Below are 24,100 nucleotides of genomic sequence, written 5' to 3'. Positions count from 1 at the left end.
AAGGGTAAAACTGTCTCTAAGGGATATGAGACAGCACTAGCAGATAGACATGCAACTCTCCAGACTCATGCGCATAACAGGCCGACCCAATTAGCACCCAAGTAAGTACACTATGCGCTGTCAAAAGTATGAGAAAATAAAATTGTTTCTTGACTAACAGCTATAGCTTTTGACCTAGTGATAAGCACTTGATTCTAACATTATAACTCAAGAATGTTGACGTTGTATTAACATTGCTGGTGCATTCAATATTATGTCAACATTATGACGAAAAATTTACGTTTAAAAAAAAAAGATAATATACTAATATCATGACATAATAAAAATTGAAAAACGTGCAACTTTTGCATGACATAAAATATTTGAGTTTTTAAGTTTAAAAATCACATTTTGACATTTTGAAAATTAATGATTTTTTATACATTTAATTAATCCTTCATGAAACATCGACTATAAATAAGTATTGTATTAATCGCGTATGAATTTATAAATTAGTTTCAAGATTCAACCTTTTCCATCTAAAAATCTTTCCATTCGTCTAATTTATTCTTTTTTTATCTTGGCATATATTATTATGCGAAAAATATTGTTTTTGGATTTTTCAATGCTGTTTGTTTTAAAATTTTAATGAATTTTATCTGTTTAGCGCACCTTTCTAAGAGCTCAAATGACTATTCCATAAAAAAGAGACTATTTCATCAATTATCGATTGACTGCGCGGAACACTTCTTTGGTACATGTTTTAAAGATTTAAACAATGCAAAGAATACAAAGATTCATTGATCTCCACATTTACTACAAATTCCTTTTTATAATATAAAATGGGAACCAAATAATTATTTCAAATGATTTCAAATCCCTGTCTTCATCGTCGAATACCTCACAACTGAAGAAAATCGAAACTTTCTTGTGGGGAAGTAATTCTTATGTTTAAAGGTCACATGTTAACATCTGCATCTAAAAAGCATTGTTGACAGTCAAGTTCTGGCATCAAACAGATGACAATAATTTAAATATTTTATAACATAAATAAAATGGGTAGGTACATAAGAATTCGCTAGTTCAAAACTTTGTGCCCATGCAAGCAATAAAGGACTTGCGCAAATCATACCTTCGAGCAGGAAATAACCATGATGGTAAAAAATAGACTCTTATCTCCAGTTCCATTTTGACGTTTTCTTCTTCAGCAGCAGATTGTTTAGGGCGTGGCCGAACCAGTAATCCAAGTATCAGAATTTACCTCATAAAATAGCTCAGCATTACAGATTAGTGCAACTTGATTGGTCAGGAAAGTGTTGAAATTTCTCCTTCGAGATCCTAATTTAATGTTTTGTGAAAGGCAACCTAAGCAGCAAAAAAGGTATAAGTCATCCTTGCAGCAGTACAATGAAGCATAAACTAGACAGATTTTAATTGATCGTCTTATAAAAAAACAATATCAGTGTATCAGAAAAAGTATATTCTAAATCTACTGCTGTTGGAAACATTTATGTTATGCCTATTAATAAAATACATTTGAGCAAGTTTGTATACCAAGACAAGCTGGCTGCTTATTCATCTTTACTAATATCATTCATGTTTCATCTAATAGAGAAAATGTATCCTGATCAAGATTACCAGAAAATAATCCCAGAGAAAGGAATTACGAATCAAACATTTGAATAATCAGCCACCATGTAATTATAGACTTTTTTGGGAACAAGGATTTTATCCAATAAGTAGCATTTTATAATATAAAGAAACACATTTATATATGTATTGCCTAGGGCTAAAATTTTGATACAGGGCTAAAGTTCAATTCCAGATGCTTACAGATGTTGATGTCTTCAGCAGTTCTCTTACTGCCATGGTAGCATAACAGGAAGCTGGGAGAGTAAAGCTCAACTTGAGAGCTGTTAAGTTCTCCTGTGTCTTGGAGACATCCTCTGGTTGCATATCCTCCCCTCTATCACCCACCATTTCGCCACTTTCTGTAGACATCTCTATCTCATTCCCGACTTTGTATGGCTTCAGCTTCAAATCAGCTTGCCACTTGTTTTGTACCTTCTCATCTCTACCATAGGTAACTGGAAATGACTTGGCAACAATTTCCCAATCTGTCTTTGCCAAAGGTGCATCCATATCTTTGTATTTGACCAATTCCCTACGAAAATTGAAAAAGAAAAATCTAGTAAAAGTAACCAACTTTCAGTAAATGGTATTGCAGGAAAAGTAAACAAAAAAGGTCAAGCAGACCATTCAAAGTCCTTAGGCCTTTCAAATACACGCCTATATGCCCCTGTAATTTTAATCATTGAGAACTCCCTGCAATAATTAATACCAATTATCAGAAAAATGAAAGAAAATTCTACAGAAGCATTTGCTTGTCACAACAAAAAGGAAAGCAAGCAAGTATTGAACATATAAGGAGAAGATTCCATTCCAAATTGAATGTGATACGAAAAAAAGTCAATTATAAACTTTGGCTTAGAAACTTTAGTGTGAAGTTGGAAATCCGATTTTAAATGGTTCTTAAAATCATGATCATTATAAGCCCACAAAAAATGTGACTATGCTTATAAGGCAAACGAGGCTGAGCCATTGTACTTACATGCATGCTAAGGTACAGCTCTACAATGAAGTGCATGTCTCGGACAAAAAACACTAGCTTTGGTATGCTTTAAAGATGCTTTCTAAGTGTGCCTTAAATGCAGGATGTTGAATCTAAATAGAAATGCAAGATGTTCTGTCGTTTTTGTCCATAAACTAATGAATTTATGTTTTATTTTGGTCAATTGTTCGTAAAGTACATATTTGATATGCGGTGAAATTTTCTCATAAATTTTATATTTTATTTTATTATTTCTCAATGTGTCTCGTTTCAATTAGCATGTGTCTTCCTAGTGCCTAGACTCTAGAATACTACCTTATACACGTTGCACCCTTTAATAGTAATATTTAGAATAGCTGAATTTCCATCTGTAAGAAATCCATAGATTGTGACACACACTGACCAATTCGTACCATTTCGAATGACTGTGTGGTCCTACCACAGATCAAACGTGAATGAAAAGTTTGAGCAACTTATACTGCCTGTTCAAGGAACTCTTTCGCGCAATTAGATGTCTAAATTGGTTGTGATTAACAAATGGAATTTTGGGCTATAACCCCCAAATACTGAGGCAACTCGAATCCACGAACTTTTGTGGCCGAGTGTTAGATGTGGGTTGAAACTCAAAAGTATGGAGAACAATGAGATCCCGAAATGTTATGATAACTGGTTCCCTTTGTTAACATCGTCAGTCAAAGAAGATGAAAGACGATGATAGACAAAAGAAAAAATACCAAATTCAAGAGCTTGAAATGCTAAGTACATCCAGTTCCATTTTTATGCCCTTCTGTCCTCTCCTTTTGATGAATTAACTATCTACTCAATAACAAAAATCTTGAACAATTTCTATGGCCTGTAACTTTAACTAACTCACTTGGTATTGTGCAAGCTCTCTGTCAAGCTGATACCATCCTGAAAAGTTTAAAAATGAGAATATGCAGGAAGTTGTAAAAAGAAAACTAACCATGAAAAGCAGGAAAAAAGGTCAATCACAAGCACTAATGGTAGAAATATTATGGCATGTGTATTGACATGTCATCACTACAATAGTTTGATCCATGTACCCAACAGCCATTATTCATTTCTCATACACATGCATAACATTGAGCAACCACATGTAAAACCCCAGCTTTTAGAATCAAAAAAGTTGTTTCTAAAGACCCTCCAGAATAAGCACCGTTTTCAAACTTGTAATACGGAAACAATGTCGGTTGGATTGGACCATAGATATTTCAATGGAAATGTAAAAATCTTATCTGTCTATGGAATTATCTAAGCCCAATATAGTTCTTCGTGCATTCAAAAATGTTGGTATCTTCATTATATCAGTTAATATTATTGTGGTACCTTACCACAATCACATGGTTAATACCCTAGACATGACCAAATTAAAGATTCCGAATACATAGGTCCTAAAAGGATTTATAGTAAAATAAAAATAAAAAGTTAGATCCAAAAAAAATAAAAAAATAAAAAACAAAAAGCAAGAAGTATGTGAAGAGGTCTGGTTTATTACTCCTCTTCTTATCTCTGCTTACTGCATAAACATTTTCTTCTTGAGATGCAAATAAGCTAATCTGATGTTGTGAGTTAAAAAAAATTAATTAGAAAGGAATAATAATTAAAAATAGGCTTTTACTGTTGAAATAAATGAAAATGGCATTTATGATGTTTTTTTCCATCTAAGTTTTTATTATAAAACTAATAATTTATAACACATTTAAGAATAAAAATGGTAAATTAAATATTAATATAAAAATATAATTGAATAAAATAATAAAAAAATAATCTGTAGAAAAAGACATTTGTAAATGTATGAAAAACATTGTTATTTGTCAATCAAAAAAAAAATTTGTTATTTGTTGGCAACATTTCCTTAAAAATAATTTTGATGATTAGATCACTGACGTAATCAAAATATAATATTTATAAATAATAATAAAAAAAGAAGAATAGATATGGAATAAATGAAGTGAGGTAAAAAGAGTAAGATATTGGTAAAATTCGAAAAGGTAGACCACGCATTTTAATTAGTAAAAACAATAAATAAAAACAGCCCAAAAACACGAGGAGCTTTGGTTCTGTTCTTGGCCGTGTTTGTTTATAAATGCTCTAGACATATGTTCCAAAACAGAACCCTTTACCTGTTCACTGTTCCTGAAAGAACAAAAAACATAAACAAATTGTTTTTGGTATTACAAGCAAAACCAAAATTGTTTTTACTCAAAAATGGTAGATCTAGATCGGCATCTCAAAAAATGAATCTACAAACTGAAAAAACCAAACAAACAAACAAGATCAGAAACGTATATCTCACCTTTTCTGCTAAGTCATGATAGACTTTTTCAATATCATTTGTTGGATAAGTTATCCTCGACCTGCCAATATCAGAGCATCAAAAAGGTTGCTGGCAACTACACCTCCTACCCCTTTGTAAAAGGGGGAATATTTATGAATATTTTAAAATAAATAATTAGATAAACTACAGATTAGGGAAAGGAACTTTAGCCACATTACAAGGTGTCAGGTTCCAACTAAACTTTACCCAGGTAAAGGAAGGATAATATCATCAACAGTGTAATCTCCGGTGACTATATCATCTTCCTTAATTACCTGCTCAGAAGAAACATATTAGATTCTTACAAGTAAATAATCATACATAGAGGATACGAAGACAGCCATTCCAATATTATACAGCAGATTAAACGTGATAATTAATAGGAATGTTCAGTCTTGCCTATGGGTCACAAACAACCATGTTTAACATCCTGATTTATATCTCGTGGAACAATAACAAAATGAAGTCCATAAATTAGTACATGGATGAAATGCAGCTAAAAGTACAGTTTGAAGAAATTTGGAATAGTTTATAAGTTTAAAAAGCAAAAAGACTATTCCAACATATATAAGATCAATTCTAAATCCAAAAATCCTATTCTAGGTCCAGATCATCAGTGATACAGAAAGCCAAATTGACTCTAATTCAATGGGATAATATATACGAAAGGCAGAGCATTTTCTAATTGTTTGAAGGATGATTTAAGAATGGGTATTCAACACAGTCAAGCAATGATCATTTCAAGGTTTCTCTTAGAAGATAATAAGTTTTGGAGATGCCATCCATTTACCTTTTACTTCAGAATCAATTCATGAAATAGCTGATCGCAAAATTTAAAGTAGATACCTTCACTATGATATATCTTTCACATGAAAGGGCATAAATGATAAAAGAGAAGATATTTCTGTTTGTATTCTATGTACATAAACTTAGGGTCTGTCAGCCATAGGTGGTAGTGTACAGTGCCTGTTGCAATATCAATACTTTGTATACATTAACTGCTTTCTGATAGCAAAGTTCATACGTGGTTTAATTGTCTTTCATACAATTCCCACAAGCAAGTCCTTAAAGCCTAAAGGCAAAGAAAATTTACATATATGCCCAACACCGGTGCATCATATGGCAACAGTGTGCTCTCACGAAGATTTGAAGTGAATGAATGAGATTTGTTCCCAAGTTTTTCGAAAAGATATTAAGCGAATAAATGAAATATGGACAGTAGAAGAAAATACCTTGATCAATGGGGATGTTAAATCTGGAGCATCAGTTATGCCACCTAGATCATCATCTACATGATCGCATTCGCCATTTTTGCTCTCCAAATACAATATTTTTACTTTGTCCGCAGCATTTGCATCTTTGCAGTACACCAAATCACCCAACACAATCTGGTGAACCCCTACATAAGAATAAATAGCAAACAAAGAGATATAAGTTGAGGTCTCGGTTATATTCTCCTTCCTATGCAGTTCAATATAGAAACTTCGCAACTAACAGTGAGCAGAAAAGGGAGGAAAGACAAAATGAAAAGGAGAAAGCGGCCAGAGTGAAGACGGTGGCTCCAGAGGAGAGGAAATAAAGGAATAAAAATGCTTGTTGCACGCAATTTTTGACTTCTCACACTCCAAATAAGATGTATACATTAAACTAGATGTCGAAACTATATCAGAACGATCATGGGTAAACCTAATGCGATTCGTTAGAAGTTTTCCACAGTTTCGCTCATAACAATCATTAGTAAACTTGCGGGAGTTTGTTAATCAAAAACTTTCTGCAGAAAACCAATAAAATATTATTTCTCCATGGCCAAAATATAACATAGAATGCAGAAAACTACACATACCATATTTTTGAACTCTTATACTTGCTGCGTGGTTCCATAGATAGCTCTGATAACTATGCACAAACCTAAAAGTTGAAAATGAAGCATCTTCACAGATTATGAGATGTAAATTTTTATTCGAAGGGACAAAAGTTAGTTTGCCAACAAAACACTGCATCAGTGCTTTGTCTACAACATTGTTTCCATTTTATCTAACCTCATATTATCATACCATACAAAGGCCTCACTGCATCAAAAATTGACGAAGCACACACCATTGGAAAACTAACATCAAATAATATTGGCAATAATAACCATCAAGTCTTACGATGTAGACCAATCAAGTTCATATAAAAGTTGAAAAAAACCGGTCAATATGATATCAGGTCGTTAAGTGTAAAGGGACATGCAATCTGGAGAGTAAGCATAACAGAAGCTTTCTCAAATTCTGCCAAATCATATGACAAAGGTATGCATGAGTAATGACTAAGAATTTGTTCTACACTAGAATACAATTACTAATTATAATTTTTTAATGAGAGAGAAAATCATAATTTTGCAGCAAAATGTCTACTGCCAACCAGGGAGGTGGGAAGATAATGTGGAGAAGGGAGGTGTTCTGGAGTATATTCAGTGAGGAATAAGAAACTACAAAACCATTGACATATTTTTAGAATCAAAAGAGAGAACAAGAAAGATCCAACCAATAAAGACTCATAATCTTTCTAAGTTGACAAATCTCAACTATGGCATCCTCTCGTTAATTTGGATAGACTGCCCTATCCTTCCATGTCAGATAAAATTACAGAAGCAGGCCGGGTATCGAAATAACGTCAACATGCAGCATCTTCAAGCCATAACAAGAATGGAGCTACAACATGAATAATGTATTTTCATATTCATGATTCAGCAAAAGTGAAACTTTCCACCAACAAATGGTGAACCTACAGTTGAGGGTGTACACAAAAATCCATAATCTGCTCCCAAAGAAATAGTTCGGGAATATCTTAATGGAAAAAAATTAATTTTGAATAGGCCACATTTAGCTGTAAATAGCTATACCAAACTTTGAGAAAGCTGAAATAACATAAAAAATATACTGATTTTCCAAGGTTTCTTAAGAAATATATTAGTATTCTAATAAACTCTCAGGCATGTATTTCAAGCCAACAATAGGAATTTCTTAAGCAGACAAAGGAACTAAACAGTGCGCAACATAAAAGGCATATTTTTATTACGTGGTGTGGTGGCACAATGACGGTAAAATGGAATTAGGCTGAAGGAGTTAAAAATAGGATACCATAATAACAGTTGCAGGGACAAAACAAGAAAAAAGGCAAAATCTTCACAGTTCATACAAACAACGGTACAAATGAACTTTACAGAAAATAAAGGGGGTACAATTTTGTAAAGTTCAAATGGGCTGTTCGCAACTCTTAAGGAGTAACTCCACACATTCTCTCAGCTTAGGATATTTTGGAATCATTTCAAATGAATGATGTTTTTGTTTCTTGTTTCTGCGTATTGGAGAAACAGTTTTCCATAAATAATAGACAATAGCCTGTTTGAAGGCTAAAAAAATTTTAATCAAGAAAAGAAGTAATTGTTTGACAAAATCAGTAACAAAGCAAATTGTAATTTTTTGAAATGACGGAAAATGACTACGTTATTTGTATTTTATTTGGTTAAACGGAACTTTTCAAATAAATAATTAACAATACATGTAATGAATAAATGATAAATTGATATTAGCAAATATTAAATTAAAAATATAAATTGTATTAAATAAAAACAATAAGTTAAATAATATCCAAAAAAGATATATAAAATTTGCGAACAAATTTATATTTTATGAATCATAAAAAAATAAACAGGATTTTGAATAAACTTATTTAAAAATAAAATATGTAACATTTGCAAACAATAAAAGAGGAAAAGTGGAAAACCGATTTGTGAAATACATGAATTAAGTAAAGACAGTAAAACTTTTGTAAAACATAGAAGATTGAAAAGGTATTTTAGCTTATAAAACAACAGACAGCAATGGCTCGCGTTTCTTGCTATAGCTTTTCCAGAAACAGAACCGTTTACCCATTTATTGTTTCCAAAAAAATAGAACAGAAACAGCGTTTTTATGAGCCTCCCAAATAAACCCTTTATAGTTCTTTTTTATTCAAGGTGGTAATAATTTCCAACTTGTTAATCAGCACAAAACTTTAGACTATACCATCAAACACACAGCCGTAAACCACCAAAACCAAGCTGAATTAAGAAGAGATGCACTAGTACTGAAGTAACTAGCAGAAGTAGGATGGATTGATTTGCTAGGGGAGAGCAAATAGTAAGATTAGTAACAAATATAATCAATTTGTGGTCTTGCTTCATAACCATGAATCAAAATTACATGCAAACCAAATTAATAAAATTAGATTGTGGTAGTGAAAAAAAAGTAGACACGTGTAAGTTTTAAATAAAACCTTGATCAGTTAAAATCACTTACATCATTCTCAATGTCCTGGGTATAGCCAACAAAGCTTGCAAGTAATTTCCAGGAGATTTTTGGAAACAATGCAACTGGATTTTCAAAAAAGAAAATGCTAATGATGAGCAGGAAAATAAGTTATCTGCGTAAAAAAAGGAAAAACTAAGTAGTTCACAATGAAAGGAGCTATTGTTGCTTTTTAAGTAGAATGAACGAAAAAATATCAATGGTCAAACCAAAAAAGCTGCATATTTAGCCCAAAACTTAACGAAGGTAATTGACAGGAGGAACTTCTAGTATTTTAAAACAAAACCTTGAAATAAACTAAATCCATTATGATGCCTCTTGACTCTTGGAAACTATTCATATACGAGAATTCTGGGGAGCATAACCAAATTTCCATAGTAACATCATTTAGGTGTACACTGTGTAATAATCCTGTGACTAGATTCCGCTATTTGAATTATAAATCCTAAGAGGTTGAGTAGAAAATAGGAGTTGATTCCTGCAGAGTCAGCGACATCTTCAAATTCCCTTCAATTGGTTCAACAACTTGGGCCTTGGAGTACACTTCAGATGCAGTTGTAAATTTTGATCTGGTAGACATAATTTTAGAGATCCAGCCCAAATGTGTCATTTTTATGGAATTGGACTAGTGAAGGCAATATTTGATACAGATTGTAAATTCCAAAATATTTATAGAAAATTACTATTGATTGTGATTTGATCCGACACATTTAATTTGTCTACACTTCTATCCCAAAATTACCAATTTTTTTATCATCCAATGAAGGCTTAAACATTAACAAATAAATATTGGCAGGTGATAGTAAAACCTATTGCATTAAAAAAAGGAAGACTGATAAATGCAAAACAGGATACTTACAATAGCACGCTCTGCAACTAGATGACGAGGTAACTGTCTTAGAGTTCCTTCAATGTCGCCACTCTCCTTGTAATATTCCCGTATCTTTTTTATAGCATCCCTTTGTGATCAATATATTAGTCAAGATAAACCTATTGTCAAGTCTAGACCCAGAACCCTTCAAGTTAAACCATATATATGTATGCATGTGTAAAGAGAAAAGAAAAAGGATATCCCCTTCTCTTGGATCAAGAATCAAGTTAACCGCATTTTTCCATTCTCCACGAAGTAATGCAGCTCCAATGAGATGAGTAGGCACAGAACTGCTTCCAAAACGCTAAAACATGTGGGATGAAATGAGATAACAAACCATACAGGAAAAAGGTAAAAAATCCAAACAATGTTCATGTTTACATTTTAGTAATGTAAACATCAAGCCTTCATGGAAATAAAGAACGACTCATATGCATGAGCATGTCCCACCAAATATCTCAGCAATCTAGGTAAGTATTACATACAGCGCTGCAAAGTAAAAATACAAGTACACAACTACAGTGGTCATCAAATACCGGGGCCATCCTTTTTCGGCACTATTAATTGCAAAAATATTATGGCATGTGTTATGGAATGTTGCAAATGTTATTTCAACTTTTAATGTAGCATATATGCAATTTCAGTTCATAAACAAGTGTAATTAGCTAAGGCTTGTCTTCGCCTAAATGCTCATGACTTTGTTCAAATCAGGCCAATGAATTATGAGAGTGCATGATATGCTATGGATTTGGTTTCCATTGATTTTTTGTTGCTCGGGGACGGGTAAAGGTTTGACACAGTTCATTAATATACCGAAAAGAATTTTCAGTGTACAACAGTACAAGAATATCATCACATGTGATTAACTTCAAGTTACCATACATTAAATTATAACTCATTCGTTGAGTAATTGTGCCAACTTGGAGGACTTCGAAATTTGGCACATACCAGACCTTAACTGAGACAACGGCCTGGTGTTCGCTTTTGCTCAAAAATAGGTGTTTGGTTCAGCTCTGGTGTTTAGTGCCAGTCAAAGGGGCCAAACGAAAAGGATTTATTTCTTTCTGGTTTTGTTTTTTGTTTTTTTTGATAGGAAACATATATTTATTTATTTATAACAGTCCATTACATAGGAAGCGGATGAGCTTTCCGCAAAATAAAAGTTCGTACGATAATGAAATTAAAACGATACAAACTTCCAATCCCTAACCACATCTGAAATAGCTAGATGTCGTAGTTCTTTGATATTCCTTGTTGACTGCGCCACCCTGAATTTTAGTAGATCCCAAACTTTGTCCTCCGAGTTATACGAGTCATTGAAAATTTTGTTGTTTCTCTCGAGCCATAATGTCCAGAATGTGAAATGAACGACCGTATACCAGAATGTATTCACGATAGCCCCCTTTCGAAATCCCGGATCTATGACAAACATATCTTTGGCCCTCCTCGGAAAAATCCAAAAGAATCTCAACTCTTGCATCACCTTAATCCAAATGCTTCTTGAGAAAGAACAATGCACCAATAAGTGATCCTGATCCTCTTCGTGGTTTTTACATAAGCAACACCACTGTGGCCGTAACGCACATGATGGCCGTCTTCTTTGCACTGAATCAGAGGTCTGTAATTTGCCCAAAGCGACAATCCACGAGAAAATTTGAATCTTATGCGGGATAGGAACTTTCCAAATATGATTATATGAGTGGAAAACAGGAAAGTTATGGAAAGGAAAGAATGACTCGTAAAAAGAGCGGACTGAGAAAAGACCCGAGGAATCTCCCAACCACACCCTACTGTCCTCCGAACCCAACTCGATACTGACCGAATGAAGGACGCCCATTAAATTACCAAACTCCCCACCTCTATGTCATTAAGGTGTCTCCTAAAACGCACGTCCCAACGATAATTACGACTGTCTCCTAACTCAAAAACCTCAATAAAACTACGAATAGGTTTATTGACGACGGTGGAAATCGAAAATAAATAAGGAAATCGATCTTTGAAACAAGGACCCCCTCCCCCCCAAACATCCTCCCATAACCTAATGAAATTACCCCCTCTCAAAACCAACCCACTCAACAGTTGAATTGCCGGGAAAGAACGAGAAATAAATTTCCAAAGGCTTCTAGAAGTCGAATTCCTGGCCAATCCCAAATCCCATCCATTCTCTTGAAGACCATAAATGCTCTTAATTACGTTCTTCCACAACTGCTCCTTTTCCTCTATTCCTCGCCACCACCATTTTCCTAGCAACGCTTTGTTTCTCAAACCAATGTTCCCCAATCCTAGCCCACCACTATCCTTCGGTCTGCATACATGTTCCCATCCAACAACGTGACAACTCTTATCCCCGTCCGCTCCATCCCACAAGAAATCTCTCATCAGTTTTTCCATCATTTTTGCCACTTTTACTGGCACTTGAAACAGAGACATGTAATAAGAAGGCATTGCGCTTAACACAGCTTTGATCAGGGTCAACCGACCTCCTCTTGATAAGAACGATTTCTTCCAGCTTGAGAGTTTTTTGGTCATCTTTGTAAGGACAGGTTCCCAAAACTCAAAAGTCGTCGGTTTCCCTCCCAATGGTAACCCAAGATACTTAATCGGCCATTCATCTTTTTTGCACCCAATCGATTGGGCCAAGCAAACCACTTCCTCTTCCTCACAACTAATCCCCAACACCACACTTTTGTGAAAGTTGATTTTCAATCCCGATTTCAGCCCAAATAAATTGATTATTTCCACTAGTTTCCTCACATGTCCTTCCGTTTGTACTAAAAACAATGTATCATCGGCAAATTGAATATGCGAGATTTCCACATGACCCCTGCCAACCACCAGTCCTCTCGCCTCATTCAAAACCTTAGCCTTGTCAACCAACCTCCCCAAAGCGTCAATGACCAAGTTAAAAAGAAAAGGGGACAAAGGATCTCCTTGACGAAGTCCTCGTTCCCCTCTAAATTTCCCCCTCGATTTTCCGTTAATAAAAATCGAGAACGAAATGTTAGACACACACCTTCTTATCCACCTTCTTCATCTCACTCCAAATCCTTTTTTTTCGAGCACAAAATCAAGAAATCTCCAATCAATGTTGTCATACGCCTTTTCCAAATCCACCTTAAGCACCCACCCCTTTTTTTTCTTCTTACGGTATTCTTCAACCACTTAATTAGCAACAAGGCAACAATCCATTATCTGTCTTCCTTTGATAAAAACACATTGATTTTCTGCGATTGTAAAGCTCAACACTTTTTTAAGTCTGTAAGTCAACACTTTGCCAATTATCTTGTACAAACTCGTTGTGAGGCTTATTGGTCTAAAGTCATTGATCTTAACAGCATCTTGTTTCTTGGGAATGAAGCAAATGTAAGTTTCATTTGTGATGCCATTCACCACTCCCCCACCGTGAAATTCAGCAAAAACCTTCAATAAGTCCTCTTTGACCGTGTCTCAATTCTTTTGGAAAAATGCTATTGTGAATCCATCCGGTCCCGGCGCCTTCGATCCTTCACTTTCAAACACCGCTCTTTTGATTTCCTCCTCGGTAAAGGAAACTTCCAGCTCGTCTCTTGCACCGATCCAAAGGGCACCACTCCAACCGCTCAAATCCTCCCCCTTCCCCCTCTGAATTCCTATACAAATGCTTATAAAATCTTACAATGTTTTCCTCAATCTCTTTCTCTTCCGTAACCAAAGTCCCATCCTCCAATTCCATCTTATCTATAATTGATTTATTTCTTCTGTTGGTCAACATCGAATGAAAGAACTTAGAGCTTTGATCACCTTCCCTCAACCACCTCACTTTCGCTTTTTGACTTTCCAATTGATACTTTTAAAAGTCAAATTTTCCAGCTCACATTTCGCGTCTCTTCTTTCTGAATTTAAAATGTCAGTCCATCCTCCCTTGGCTTCTAACTCATCCAAAAGTTTAACCCTATACTTCAACTCCTCCAATCTAACACCCACATTGCCAAAAACTTCTTTGTTCCAACTTGAGATATCGGCTTTCAATTTTTTGAGTTTTTTCATAAACTTGTACCCCTCCCACCCTTGCTCTTCCCCATCATTCCACCACTTTTGGACCAAATCTTTCAAATTATGCTGTGACAACAGACGTTCTCGAATCGGAAAGGGGCGGGTCCCCATTTCGCCTTTGTGGTGTCAAGTAACAGTGGGTAGTGATCCGAAGTAATTCTAGGTAACACATTTTGTCTGAAGTGTGGAAAAATGTCCCTCCAACCAATCGAAAATAGGTATCTGTCTAATCGGCAACAAATCGGTTCATCCCTGAAATTAGACCACGTGTATTTAGCGTTCAAAAGTGGAGGATCATAAAGTCCCAATTCTCCTATCAACATATCAAAACATAACATGCTGGTCGTGTTAGAAATGTTGTTCATCTTTTCTCCCGTGTTTCTGACCACATTAAAATCTTCTCCCAAGCACCACATTGCCCCGCATATAGAACTCAATCCTGCCAATTCATCCCAAAATCTCTCCCTTTCTCCCGGCTTGACAGGCCCATAAATTGCTGTGAACCACCACGTGTTGTCATCGGTCGACTTAATTTCAATTGACACGGAGAATTCGCCTATTAGATTATTACTGACCACTACCACTCTCGGATCCCACATAACAAGGATACCTCCCGAGCGCCCTTCCGACGGTAAACATACCCATTCCACAAATCTAGATTTCCACATACTAGACACAAACCACCTGTCAACATATTCTTTTTTAGTTTCCTGAAGTACTACAATGTCTGGATTTTCCTTACGTATCATCCTTCGTACCAATTCTCTTTTCCTCGTCGTCCCTCCACCCCTTATGTTCCATGAGAAGATTTTCATAAAGAAATTCGTGGACCCTTAGAGGACGAACCTCTCTCATAATTGATTCCACACTTCAATCTATTCAACTCTCTCTTCAACGTACTGGTTGTAGCTTTCCCCGCTGCCCCACATAAACCAACATCACAAACTGCCATATTTTCCGTTGTGACCCTCCCTGTCCTTTCCTTCTGTTGCCCCTCGAAATGTTCTTTCCCGTGAACCGACAATTCAACTACCCTCTCATCCCCCCTCCTAAAAGGCCACTAGACAACCCCAATGCATTGAATGACACAGGAAAGTATGAATGAAGCTTGAAAGAATGATTGAGAATCGAAGAATGAAAATTGGTTAGTATCTGTCCCACAGCAGATGTCGCATTCTCATGTGGATGTAACTCGGCATGTGCTACATTCCTTTTTGGTGAAGAGAACATATCCTTCATGATTTCTACTTCTTCTACCCCTTTGTTCGAGTCTTCTGATTTCATTGTGCCATGACTATCCGTATCTGAGAATTCAAGGTCAATGTCATTTCCGAACAAATCATCTTCCGAATCGTCGAACTCCATTACTGCTCCGTTATCTGATTCATTGATACCGCCATTCTCGTTTTCTTCACTGATGCCGAAATATGCGGACTTCTCTTCATCCTCATCGACCTCATTTCCTCTTCGACCACTGGATTTTGCATTTTTCCGGAAGTAAACATTCTCGTATGTCTTTACAGTACGACTGTCGGCTCCTGTACTCCCGCTTGACAGCTTCTCCTCCTCCTCTCCTCTGGAAGTGATCGAATGGATAGGTGATTGGTTGAAATTCGAAACTATTTTCGGAACAACTCTCCTCAAGATTTTGTACACTTTGCCTCCATAAGTTTTTGAGCATGTTCCCTTATTCCCCACTGGGATGCCTTGTTTTTCATTCAAATATATTGGCACCTGAGTCTGTTCCAAATTCAGCCCGCTATCTTCGTAATCTTCCCGTGGTTTCCTTGCGTCGATATTCTTAGGTGATTCGCAAGTTACCCTCGAATCTTCCTTGCCAATGATGTTAACTGTTGCCTCCGCTGCTCCTGTCTGTTCTTTTTCAATGTTTTTGTTTCCCCAACCAGCTATCGTCCTCTTCCCATTCACGAGAACTTGTGCATATGTTTGTCGTTGGTATTGTTCGTATGCCTTTGGATCAAAAGAAACTACCTTGATACTTATATCTATAATCCCCCCTTCCAATGGAATACGCATCGCACTTCGAATAAACCCTCCTTCAAGGCCTTTAACCTTAATCTTTGCCGCTTCCAGGTTACGGTAGAACAAAGTATCATTACTGACGGCCAACAATCCCCCACACTGTTCCCCAATGATCTTGAATGCGTTGTGGGACCAGAGATTCCAGGGTACCCCTAAAACTTGTAGCCAGCTGTTGCAACAATTTTGCATCCTATCTTGCGTATTAATATCAGGTCTCCATCCCTCAAATTCCAAAGTTACCCCCTTCTCGAAAAATCCTCTTTTCAGCTTGATGTAATAAGCCAAATCTTCCGAGTTTGATGGCCACCACATTGCCTTGTTAGCTTGAAAGGGGAAAACCTCGACCGGTTTGTTGGTGGACTTCCGCAGAATTTCTTGAATAATTTTCCAAGTGATGTTCACCCTTCCTTTAGTAATCACAACAGCTTCCTGCCACTTCCTCTTCACTGTTTGATATCCAGTAGGCTTCGTAGCTACCTGCTCCTTGTGGCTAAAATTCCACTTCGTATCCTTGACATCTGTTTGCACATGTGGGATCCTATTCGGTGCGAAACCTCGTTGTAGCGTAGCTTGATTGTTCTTTCCCTGACCTCTCCCTGCCAACAGCATCCTCAATGAAGACGAAATACTCTTCCATCCCCTTAAGCTATAGCCACTTGGCACAATTGTAACTTGCTTTCTTCCGTTATGACTGAATTTTGTTACTTCGATCAAACTGCCTCGTTTATTAACCAATTTTTGCATGGTGAAGACCGCATTCGTTCCCCTGAATCTATGGAACTCCGAATCTGCAGAAGGGTAATGGACAAAATCATCGAATTTCAGGCTTACCCATCTTGCTACGGCACGTAGCTCGACGATCTGGTTCGTTCTTCCCACCATACTGAGCCGCCCCCAATACCCATCCGTAACTTGAAGATTTTGTGTTCAATGCGTATAACTTCATCGCAACTCCTGTACCCAGCACCGGATTCCTTCATCCAAGTCGACATTTCGCTGTCATCAACCGGAAAAGACTACTCGGCCCACTGACAAAAGAAAATGCCGAAGAAAACGAGGGCAAACCAGCAAATCGGCGAAATGAAAAGAAAAAGTAAATGCCGCCGAACGGCCGTAGGCCGGCGCCGGTGACGGAGAGGAAAGGCAATCACCAAAGGTCAGAAAGTAGAAGAGCCGATCGAACAGTGATTGGCTCGGACGATAGAAAACTAGACGAGAGGGAGAGCATTTCAAATTTTTCTCTCTCTAGGGCTTCTCTTTTTCTTTTCTCTTCTGGTTTTGTTTTTACATAAACACATAATATCACATTACCATAATAACCTCTATATTTGATTACTCAAACACATACTAATAGTATCATTAGTAATTTTAAGGCAAGTATATTAGTAGATAAAGTGTTTTAAACTCTACGTAACATTTAAAACCGATTGTTTGGTTTAGGAATTCTAAGTTAATTAGGATGAATGATGTTGCTAGATATGAATCCTCAATGTGTAACCAAAAATGTATTGAGTATTAACAGAATATTTGTAACGTCCATGGGTATCTCGATCTCCCTCTGAGGCCTTCTGCCGTAAACGGGCTCCCTCTAGGATATTCTACATCACGGGCTTTCCCACGCTTCATTACTCATAGAATATCCCAATCCCTGAAATCGGTATCAACTTTCTAGGAATCTAGGTATTTATCCTGAAGGTAATGGGTTTGAGTGGTGGGAAAGACGAAAGAAACTCATTTTCAAGGGATGGGGATTGGAGTGCTGGGTTCAAGTGTTAGGTAAAGTGAAAGAAACTCATTTTCAAATGATGAAGATATTGTATGAGTAATGGCGCGTGGCTTGCCCAATTGGTACTTACACTCCTAGGTATTTATTCTGGAGATATTGGATTCGAGCATCAGGGAAGGCAAAAAAACTCATTTTCCAATGATGAGGAAATTCTATGAGGAACGGTGCATAGGAAAGCCTGTGAGGAAGAAGGACCCAGAGAGAGCCAGTTTACGGGAGAAAATCCCAAAAAGAACCCAAGATCAGGATAGTGCATGATCGTTACAATATTGGCCTTATCAAGGTCTTTAGACAACAAATTTCCCACCAGTTTTAGAGTGCTTGAAATTTAGAAGAGGCAGAACAAACATCAGTGAAAATTTTCTTACAGTTCTCAATAATATAGGTTATAGACAAGTCATGGTGAAGCCAGCATCTATTACCAGAAACTATGATAAACTAACCTGTAGTACTATATCCTTACTCCTCAGTGTCTTCCAAATAATCATTCCGTTGTTTCACGCTTATTATGATGTTCAGTATTATGTTTAGCCATTAAGAGTTTAATTTAGAGCAAGTAAATAATTTTATCAAATATTAACCTGCAAACCGAAGTAGTTGATAAATCCATTCTTTCCCAAGGCACTCGTAGATTCTCTGATAATATCCTCATTTTCAGCTATTACACTTCTGGAAGAATTAAAAACACAACCAACGATTGAATATGCGTAAACCTACTGCAATTGTGCCCATACTAGATATTGATGTTCATACCTTAGAGTAATTGTAAATCGATTTCCTTGGAGTTGCCCAAGAAGAAGACCATCATGAACGTGGCTGTACGAGATATTCAAAAAAGTTATAGAGTCAACTTCAGAAAATGCATGTGGATTCAACTTGCAAGGTGAGGCACGTACCAGAAGTTTCCGACTTTAATACCAACTAATCTTTCATTCAGTGCCGCTAATATATTAGCTCGATGCTTAAAAACGGTAACCTGTAAGCAATGACAAAGGTACAATACTTTGCATGATAAGAATAATAGAACAGCAAAAATTCCATTATTATGTGGTAAATTTAACTGTAAGCTAATGCAGAAATTACCTCATCTTAGATATCTAGAATGGGGTTACCTTATTTACATACTTTCTAAGCTACGTATATGTAATCATTGTGCGTTCTTGGTTTAGTTTTATTGTGCAATCCATGAAATAACCTTCTTCTTCGAGAAGTTTTCGCTCACTATCACTCAAATAAATAGGTAGGGGTCTATCAAACCCCTTATTACAGCTGTGGCAGCGTTTTTAAAAGAATGACAGCCAATGTGCAAAAAAAAGCAAGAATATGACTTAGTTTTGATGAGTGATAGAGTGGATATAATTTTTGGGAGACTATTATTTAGCCAATGTGGTCGGGGAACTAATGCAAAGAAAAGTCCTTAACTAGGCGAATGGGACAAAGAAAGTAGAACTTCTGGATGAGATATCACCAATATAAGAATAAACAACTCTGTCCACAAAGAGATAGAAAAGCCACCCCGTGCTCATCCACAAACAGCAGCAACGAAGGACTTGCTTTGGGTGACAATTTAGCATCTTGCTATACCAAGTGAAGCTGACTTCATGCTTCGCTACAAAATCTTTCCATGCTCAACACCGTCAAAACAGGTTGGAGAAGCCCAAGTAAACATCAGTCTCAATGTTATCTATAACATATATGCATAAAAGATCATGATAGTACTGCAAAGCTCAGCCTGCTCATAAAGGGATGTTATGGAGATGGGTGAGCAGACCCAATCTTTTTATGCTAACTAAGATTTTTCAACAACAGGGATCTGGAAAATCTAAGTGTGATATTATGATAGATACACCAAAATGCTAAAACAACAAACAAACAAATAAAACAAAAATGAAAAAACACAAACACAGCTATCTGATGTCAACATAAAAAATGTGAAAATGTGTGACAACTATTCCAGGACATATGGCAGACTAAGACTTTTGTACATGATTAAGCAATTTACAGTTCCATTAACACTGATAGGTGAATTGCAGCCAACAGTTTTCCAGAATTAAAAGAATATGGGCAATAAACTGGATAACATCTTTAAGAAAGTTTAACTAGTTATTATGTTAACAACTGGTGGTCCAATAATTTAAAAAAAAAAAAAAATGAATATTTATGTCTGTCAAGCAAAAAAACATAGATGAGACAAATTACCCTTTGAGTAGACACGGACCGCTTATCTTTTGTTCCTGCAAATCCAAAAGACCTGGGCTGCAAAATGAAACAGAAAAACTTGAGAGAATTGTTAACTTCACGGCACGTAGTGTAGGACTGAAAAAGCTTTTTAACCATAATCATAAGTCAAAGAAAACAAAGAATCGTGTCCATAGGAGAAAAGAGGCGGTAAATTAATGGAAGAATGTTTATCCTTCAAATGCCATCCATTATTACCATTAGCCAGCAGTAAAGGGTAACAACTCCATACAGCAAAGTAAGTATTTACTAAAAGCTGCTTGACTACTAAAAGGAGATTGAATAAACTTGAATGATATATGCACATTACCTGAACGCCAAGCATTTTTCCAAGAAGCCCGAGGGCCTCCTGTGTATCCTTGTTCTCTTTGTAAAGATGAAACCTGAAAAGATTGTCCAAAAATCCACATTAGTTGGTACAGCGCAGCAAAACTCCATGAACATGATGTCAGGTCACAAGTGGAGTGCTCCCAATGTTGTAAATGGCAGAAGGCAGTTGGAGGGTGGTCAGTGACCGCCTACCGCATCTGCCGCCTAGACGGTTGAAATTTGAATCTTTTTTAGTAATTTTTTATGAGTAATTATATATAATCATGCAATGTAACCACAAATAATCATCATTTTTCATGTAATATATGTAATTAAAAAGACAAAGTACAAATAAATATATAAATACAAACTAACAAAATAATTAATATGGTGGCTGATGGCGGCAGCGGCGGCTGGAGGCGGTTTGAGACAGGTGGTTAGTGATGGTGGAGGACACTTGAAACATGAAAGAGAGTGAAAAGTGCTTAAGCCTTAGAACACTCCCATTATTTTCAACCTCCATAGTCATAAATCTAACTTCTTCAGTTCTTACCAGCCCAATTCTCCAAAAACTCGATCATTGTTAGGGTTTGATCAATACGGCCACAAAATAAATGATGTTATAAAAATCATTAGCCACATTGAGTTTTGAGTAAACTTTAATGAAACGAGAAAGTTGCATTACTTTAAGGTACTAGAATAAGCAAATCACTAGTATTTGTTCAAAACTTCAAATTGAATTGGCCATTTAAATTGTATTGTTTTAAACAGGCCTTGCTCTAAGTTTAAGACTACAATATCGTTTCGTGCATTATAAATCAATAAATGGCAAATTAATAATAAATTCCACTAATATGCAACGGATAAGGTCATAACCATTTTTTTCTTCTGATCCATCTCAATTGTTAATTGAAGCTCGTGGGAGCAATGACTATCCCATGCTGAAACACAATGATGTAGTTAGCTAAGTCTGGTATAATCTAAGGTGTTATCATCCAATAAGATGAGAAAGTAAAAACATAAATACCCTTGCATTTTTCATGAAATCCACGGCCCATGGTCAAATCCAAACTATGCGGTGCATCAAGCACAAGGCGCGATCAATGTTCTAAATGGGTGTCGAGGAGGCCACCTAGGCATGGCCCTCGACCTCACTGCTTTTGTCTAAGGCGATCTTTATAGGCGATTCAAGCTATCCGGCGTGCGACCAGTTGGAAGAGGCGGCCGAGGCAGTCAATGTTTTTAAAATCCTAGTCAACTGTCAAAGTCAAATTATTTTAAAAACCAGTCAAAGTCAATCAATTTAAAAAACTCTAGATATAAAAACATCTCTCGCTCTCTTTTGTATTTACTTTTGGTTTCAAGTGTCCACCATCAGCCACCACCTCCAACCGCAACCTCAATTATCTTGTTAGTTTACCTTTACATATTTATTTGTACTTTGTCTAAATTATATTATATTGTATGAAGCTTTTTTATCATAAACATTATTTAGTTACATATATTACATGAAAAATTGTGATTATTTATAATTATATTGCATGATTGTATATAATTACATATAAAAAATTGCTAAAAAAAAATTCAACCGCATAGGCAGGCGGTAGGCGGCCACTGACCGCCCGGCCACCGTCTCCCGCCATTTACAACATTGAGCGCAATGACCTATTCTTGAGAACCTTTATTTCTCTTCATATAAAGAGCAAGAACCTTTATTTCTCTTCATCCTTGAGAGAGTATTGTCAGCGAACTTAATGACATAGAGAGCACGTTTATTTACTACACATTTGGCAAATAAAAAATCAAAAGAAATTAATCAATTATAAAATCAATACATACTTTTTCACAACAGCCTCAGTGTCAACACAAAGTTCAATTCTCGTATTACTGTAGCACTGAATGAGCTCAAAAATTTCCTATGTATGCCGCAAATTTGTCGCGAATAATTTCCATACTCATTTCCAAAATCATGTCACTGATAATTATTTTCTTTAACAAAGTCGCAATGATATGTCTGGATTCAAAGAACCATTTTTCTAATATCTACTACTTCTTTCCTTAGGAATTATCCAGCTTTTCCCTGAGGATTTAGGGTCTTAACAATTAAACACATAATGTGCATTGAAATATTAAAAAAATCACCTCAGAAACTTGCCAAGGTGTTCTGGCCAACTATCTGAACCTCTACAATCATAAGGTCTATCACCTCGATCTTTTCTTTTCCTTGAGTCCCTTCCCTTATCATTCCTTCTACCTGAATCCAGCCGCAGTCTGATGCACTTAGATGAGGAATCTGGTCCGTCTATGGTGTCGGAAACAAGGAATTTCAGTTTCTCCTTGAAGAAGTTATGAACCGCCTGAAAGTAGATAAACAACCTTTCTTAAAAGTTAAGACCAGAAACAAATAATATGATATAAAACCAGTTACGTAAAATAAATGAGCAGAACTTGTCCAACATACCGTTCGATGGGACTTATCAGAACTTGGAGAGAGAACAATTGATTCATTGCTGCCCCCAACACTGGAGGAAACTTGATCTATAAAAGCTTTCAACTTCTCTGCATCAATGTCACCAGCAAGAACTCTAAACTTTTCTATCTCCGGGATGTAATCTTTAGCCAATAGATCACATATTGTTTCTCTCTTTTGCTCAGCAATCTATTAGACCACGTTTTAACAGAAAAGGTCATGTAAATCAGGATGGGACCAAGAGTTGAGCTGACGGGCCATCGAATATCAGGGTGATTTCACATATTTCTGGTACAAAATTTGCATTTGGAAAACTAAAGTTTCAATTTTTTTCATTACTTATGTGCGAAAAATCCCCTCAACTCACTTCCTGCCGATAATGTTAACGTAATAGACCAAAGTGATTAAAGTATCAACTTCAGTACCTCTGGTGGAGCATCCAGCGACGTTAGACGAACAATATTTCCATCCAAATCGACTTCATTCACAATAAAATCAGAATATCTGGAAAAAAAGTTTCCAATCGAAAATCAGAAAGGCTTTTACCTCTAGGAATTAGGTTTCTCATATCTGTAATTACCTCTGCTTGAGAATTCCGCGAAATCCAGGGAGATGGGAGATGTAGCAAAGAATCCCGACATCGGATTCTTCGATGGATGTCATATCGATCCTTTGAGTGGTCAGAGAAAGTGGGAGCGGTTCAGGGAGGGCTTTACTAAATACTCGATGAATTTCTTCAGCCGATACGGACATCAACTCGGGCTAATTGTTTTTTTACCCCTGTGATACATCAATTTTTTGAAATCCCTATGCAATATTAATAGGTTCATAATCATCTCATTGTTTAAAAAATTAGGTCAAATGTCCCATCGAATTTAATTTTAATATTTTAATTATTTTTTTAATATTTTTTTGCCCAACTATCGACTCTCTCACGATCGTTCTCACTTTTGTTCCAAACAAGAAGAGCTAGAAAGAAAACCCTAATCCCCAAATTATTGAAGCCGCTTCCGCAAATCTTTGGTTTTGTTCACAAATCCGGTATTTGTTTAGTGTTATGTTACTCTTTCATTGTATTGATATGTCGATCAA

The 24,100-nt window shown here is 36.2% G+C and overlaps 1 protein-coding gene across 1 annotated transcript; it reads right to left on the bottom strand.

The window, feature by feature from the left end:
* Window positions 1–911: 911 nt before the first annotated feature.
* LOC142519254 (multisubstrate pseudouridine synthase 7) lies at window positions 912–23,783 on the bottom strand. The gene is made up of 20 exons (XM_075622208.1): window positions 23,589–23,783; window positions 23,434–23,512; window positions 23,000–23,197; window positions 22,681–22,895; window positions 20,540–20,612; window positions 20,191–20,247; window positions 18,888–18,967; window positions 18,745–18,807; window positions 18,573–18,660; window positions 10,332–10,434; window positions 10,119–10,222; window positions 9,251–9,324; window positions 6,772–6,836; window positions 6,161–6,327; window positions 5,136–5,203; window positions 4,908–4,968; window positions 3,465–3,502; window positions 2,236–2,304; window positions 1,813–2,143; window positions 912–1,344 (listed from the first exon to the last, which is right to left on the bottom strand). Exons 1-20 carry the CDS (start codon window positions 23,759–23,761, stop codon window positions 1,318–1,320), a joined length of 2,133 nt encoding a protein of 710 aa, XP_075478323.1. The 5' UTR covers window positions 23,762–23,783; the 3' UTR covers window positions 912–1,317.
* Window positions 23,784–24,100: the final 317 nt, after the last annotated feature.

Source organism: Primulina tabacum, chromosome 11, assembly GCF_025594145.1.
Source record: "Primulina tabacum isolate GXHZ01 chromosome 11, ASM2559414v2, whole genome shotgun sequence".
In the NCBI taxonomy this organism is placed as follows: domain Eukaryota; kingdom Viridiplantae; phylum Streptophyta; class Magnoliopsida; order Lamiales; family Gesneriaceae; genus Primulina; species Primulina tabacum.
Note: the sequence above shows the minus strand (reverse complement) of the source record. Positions and strands in the feature narration are given on the sequence as shown.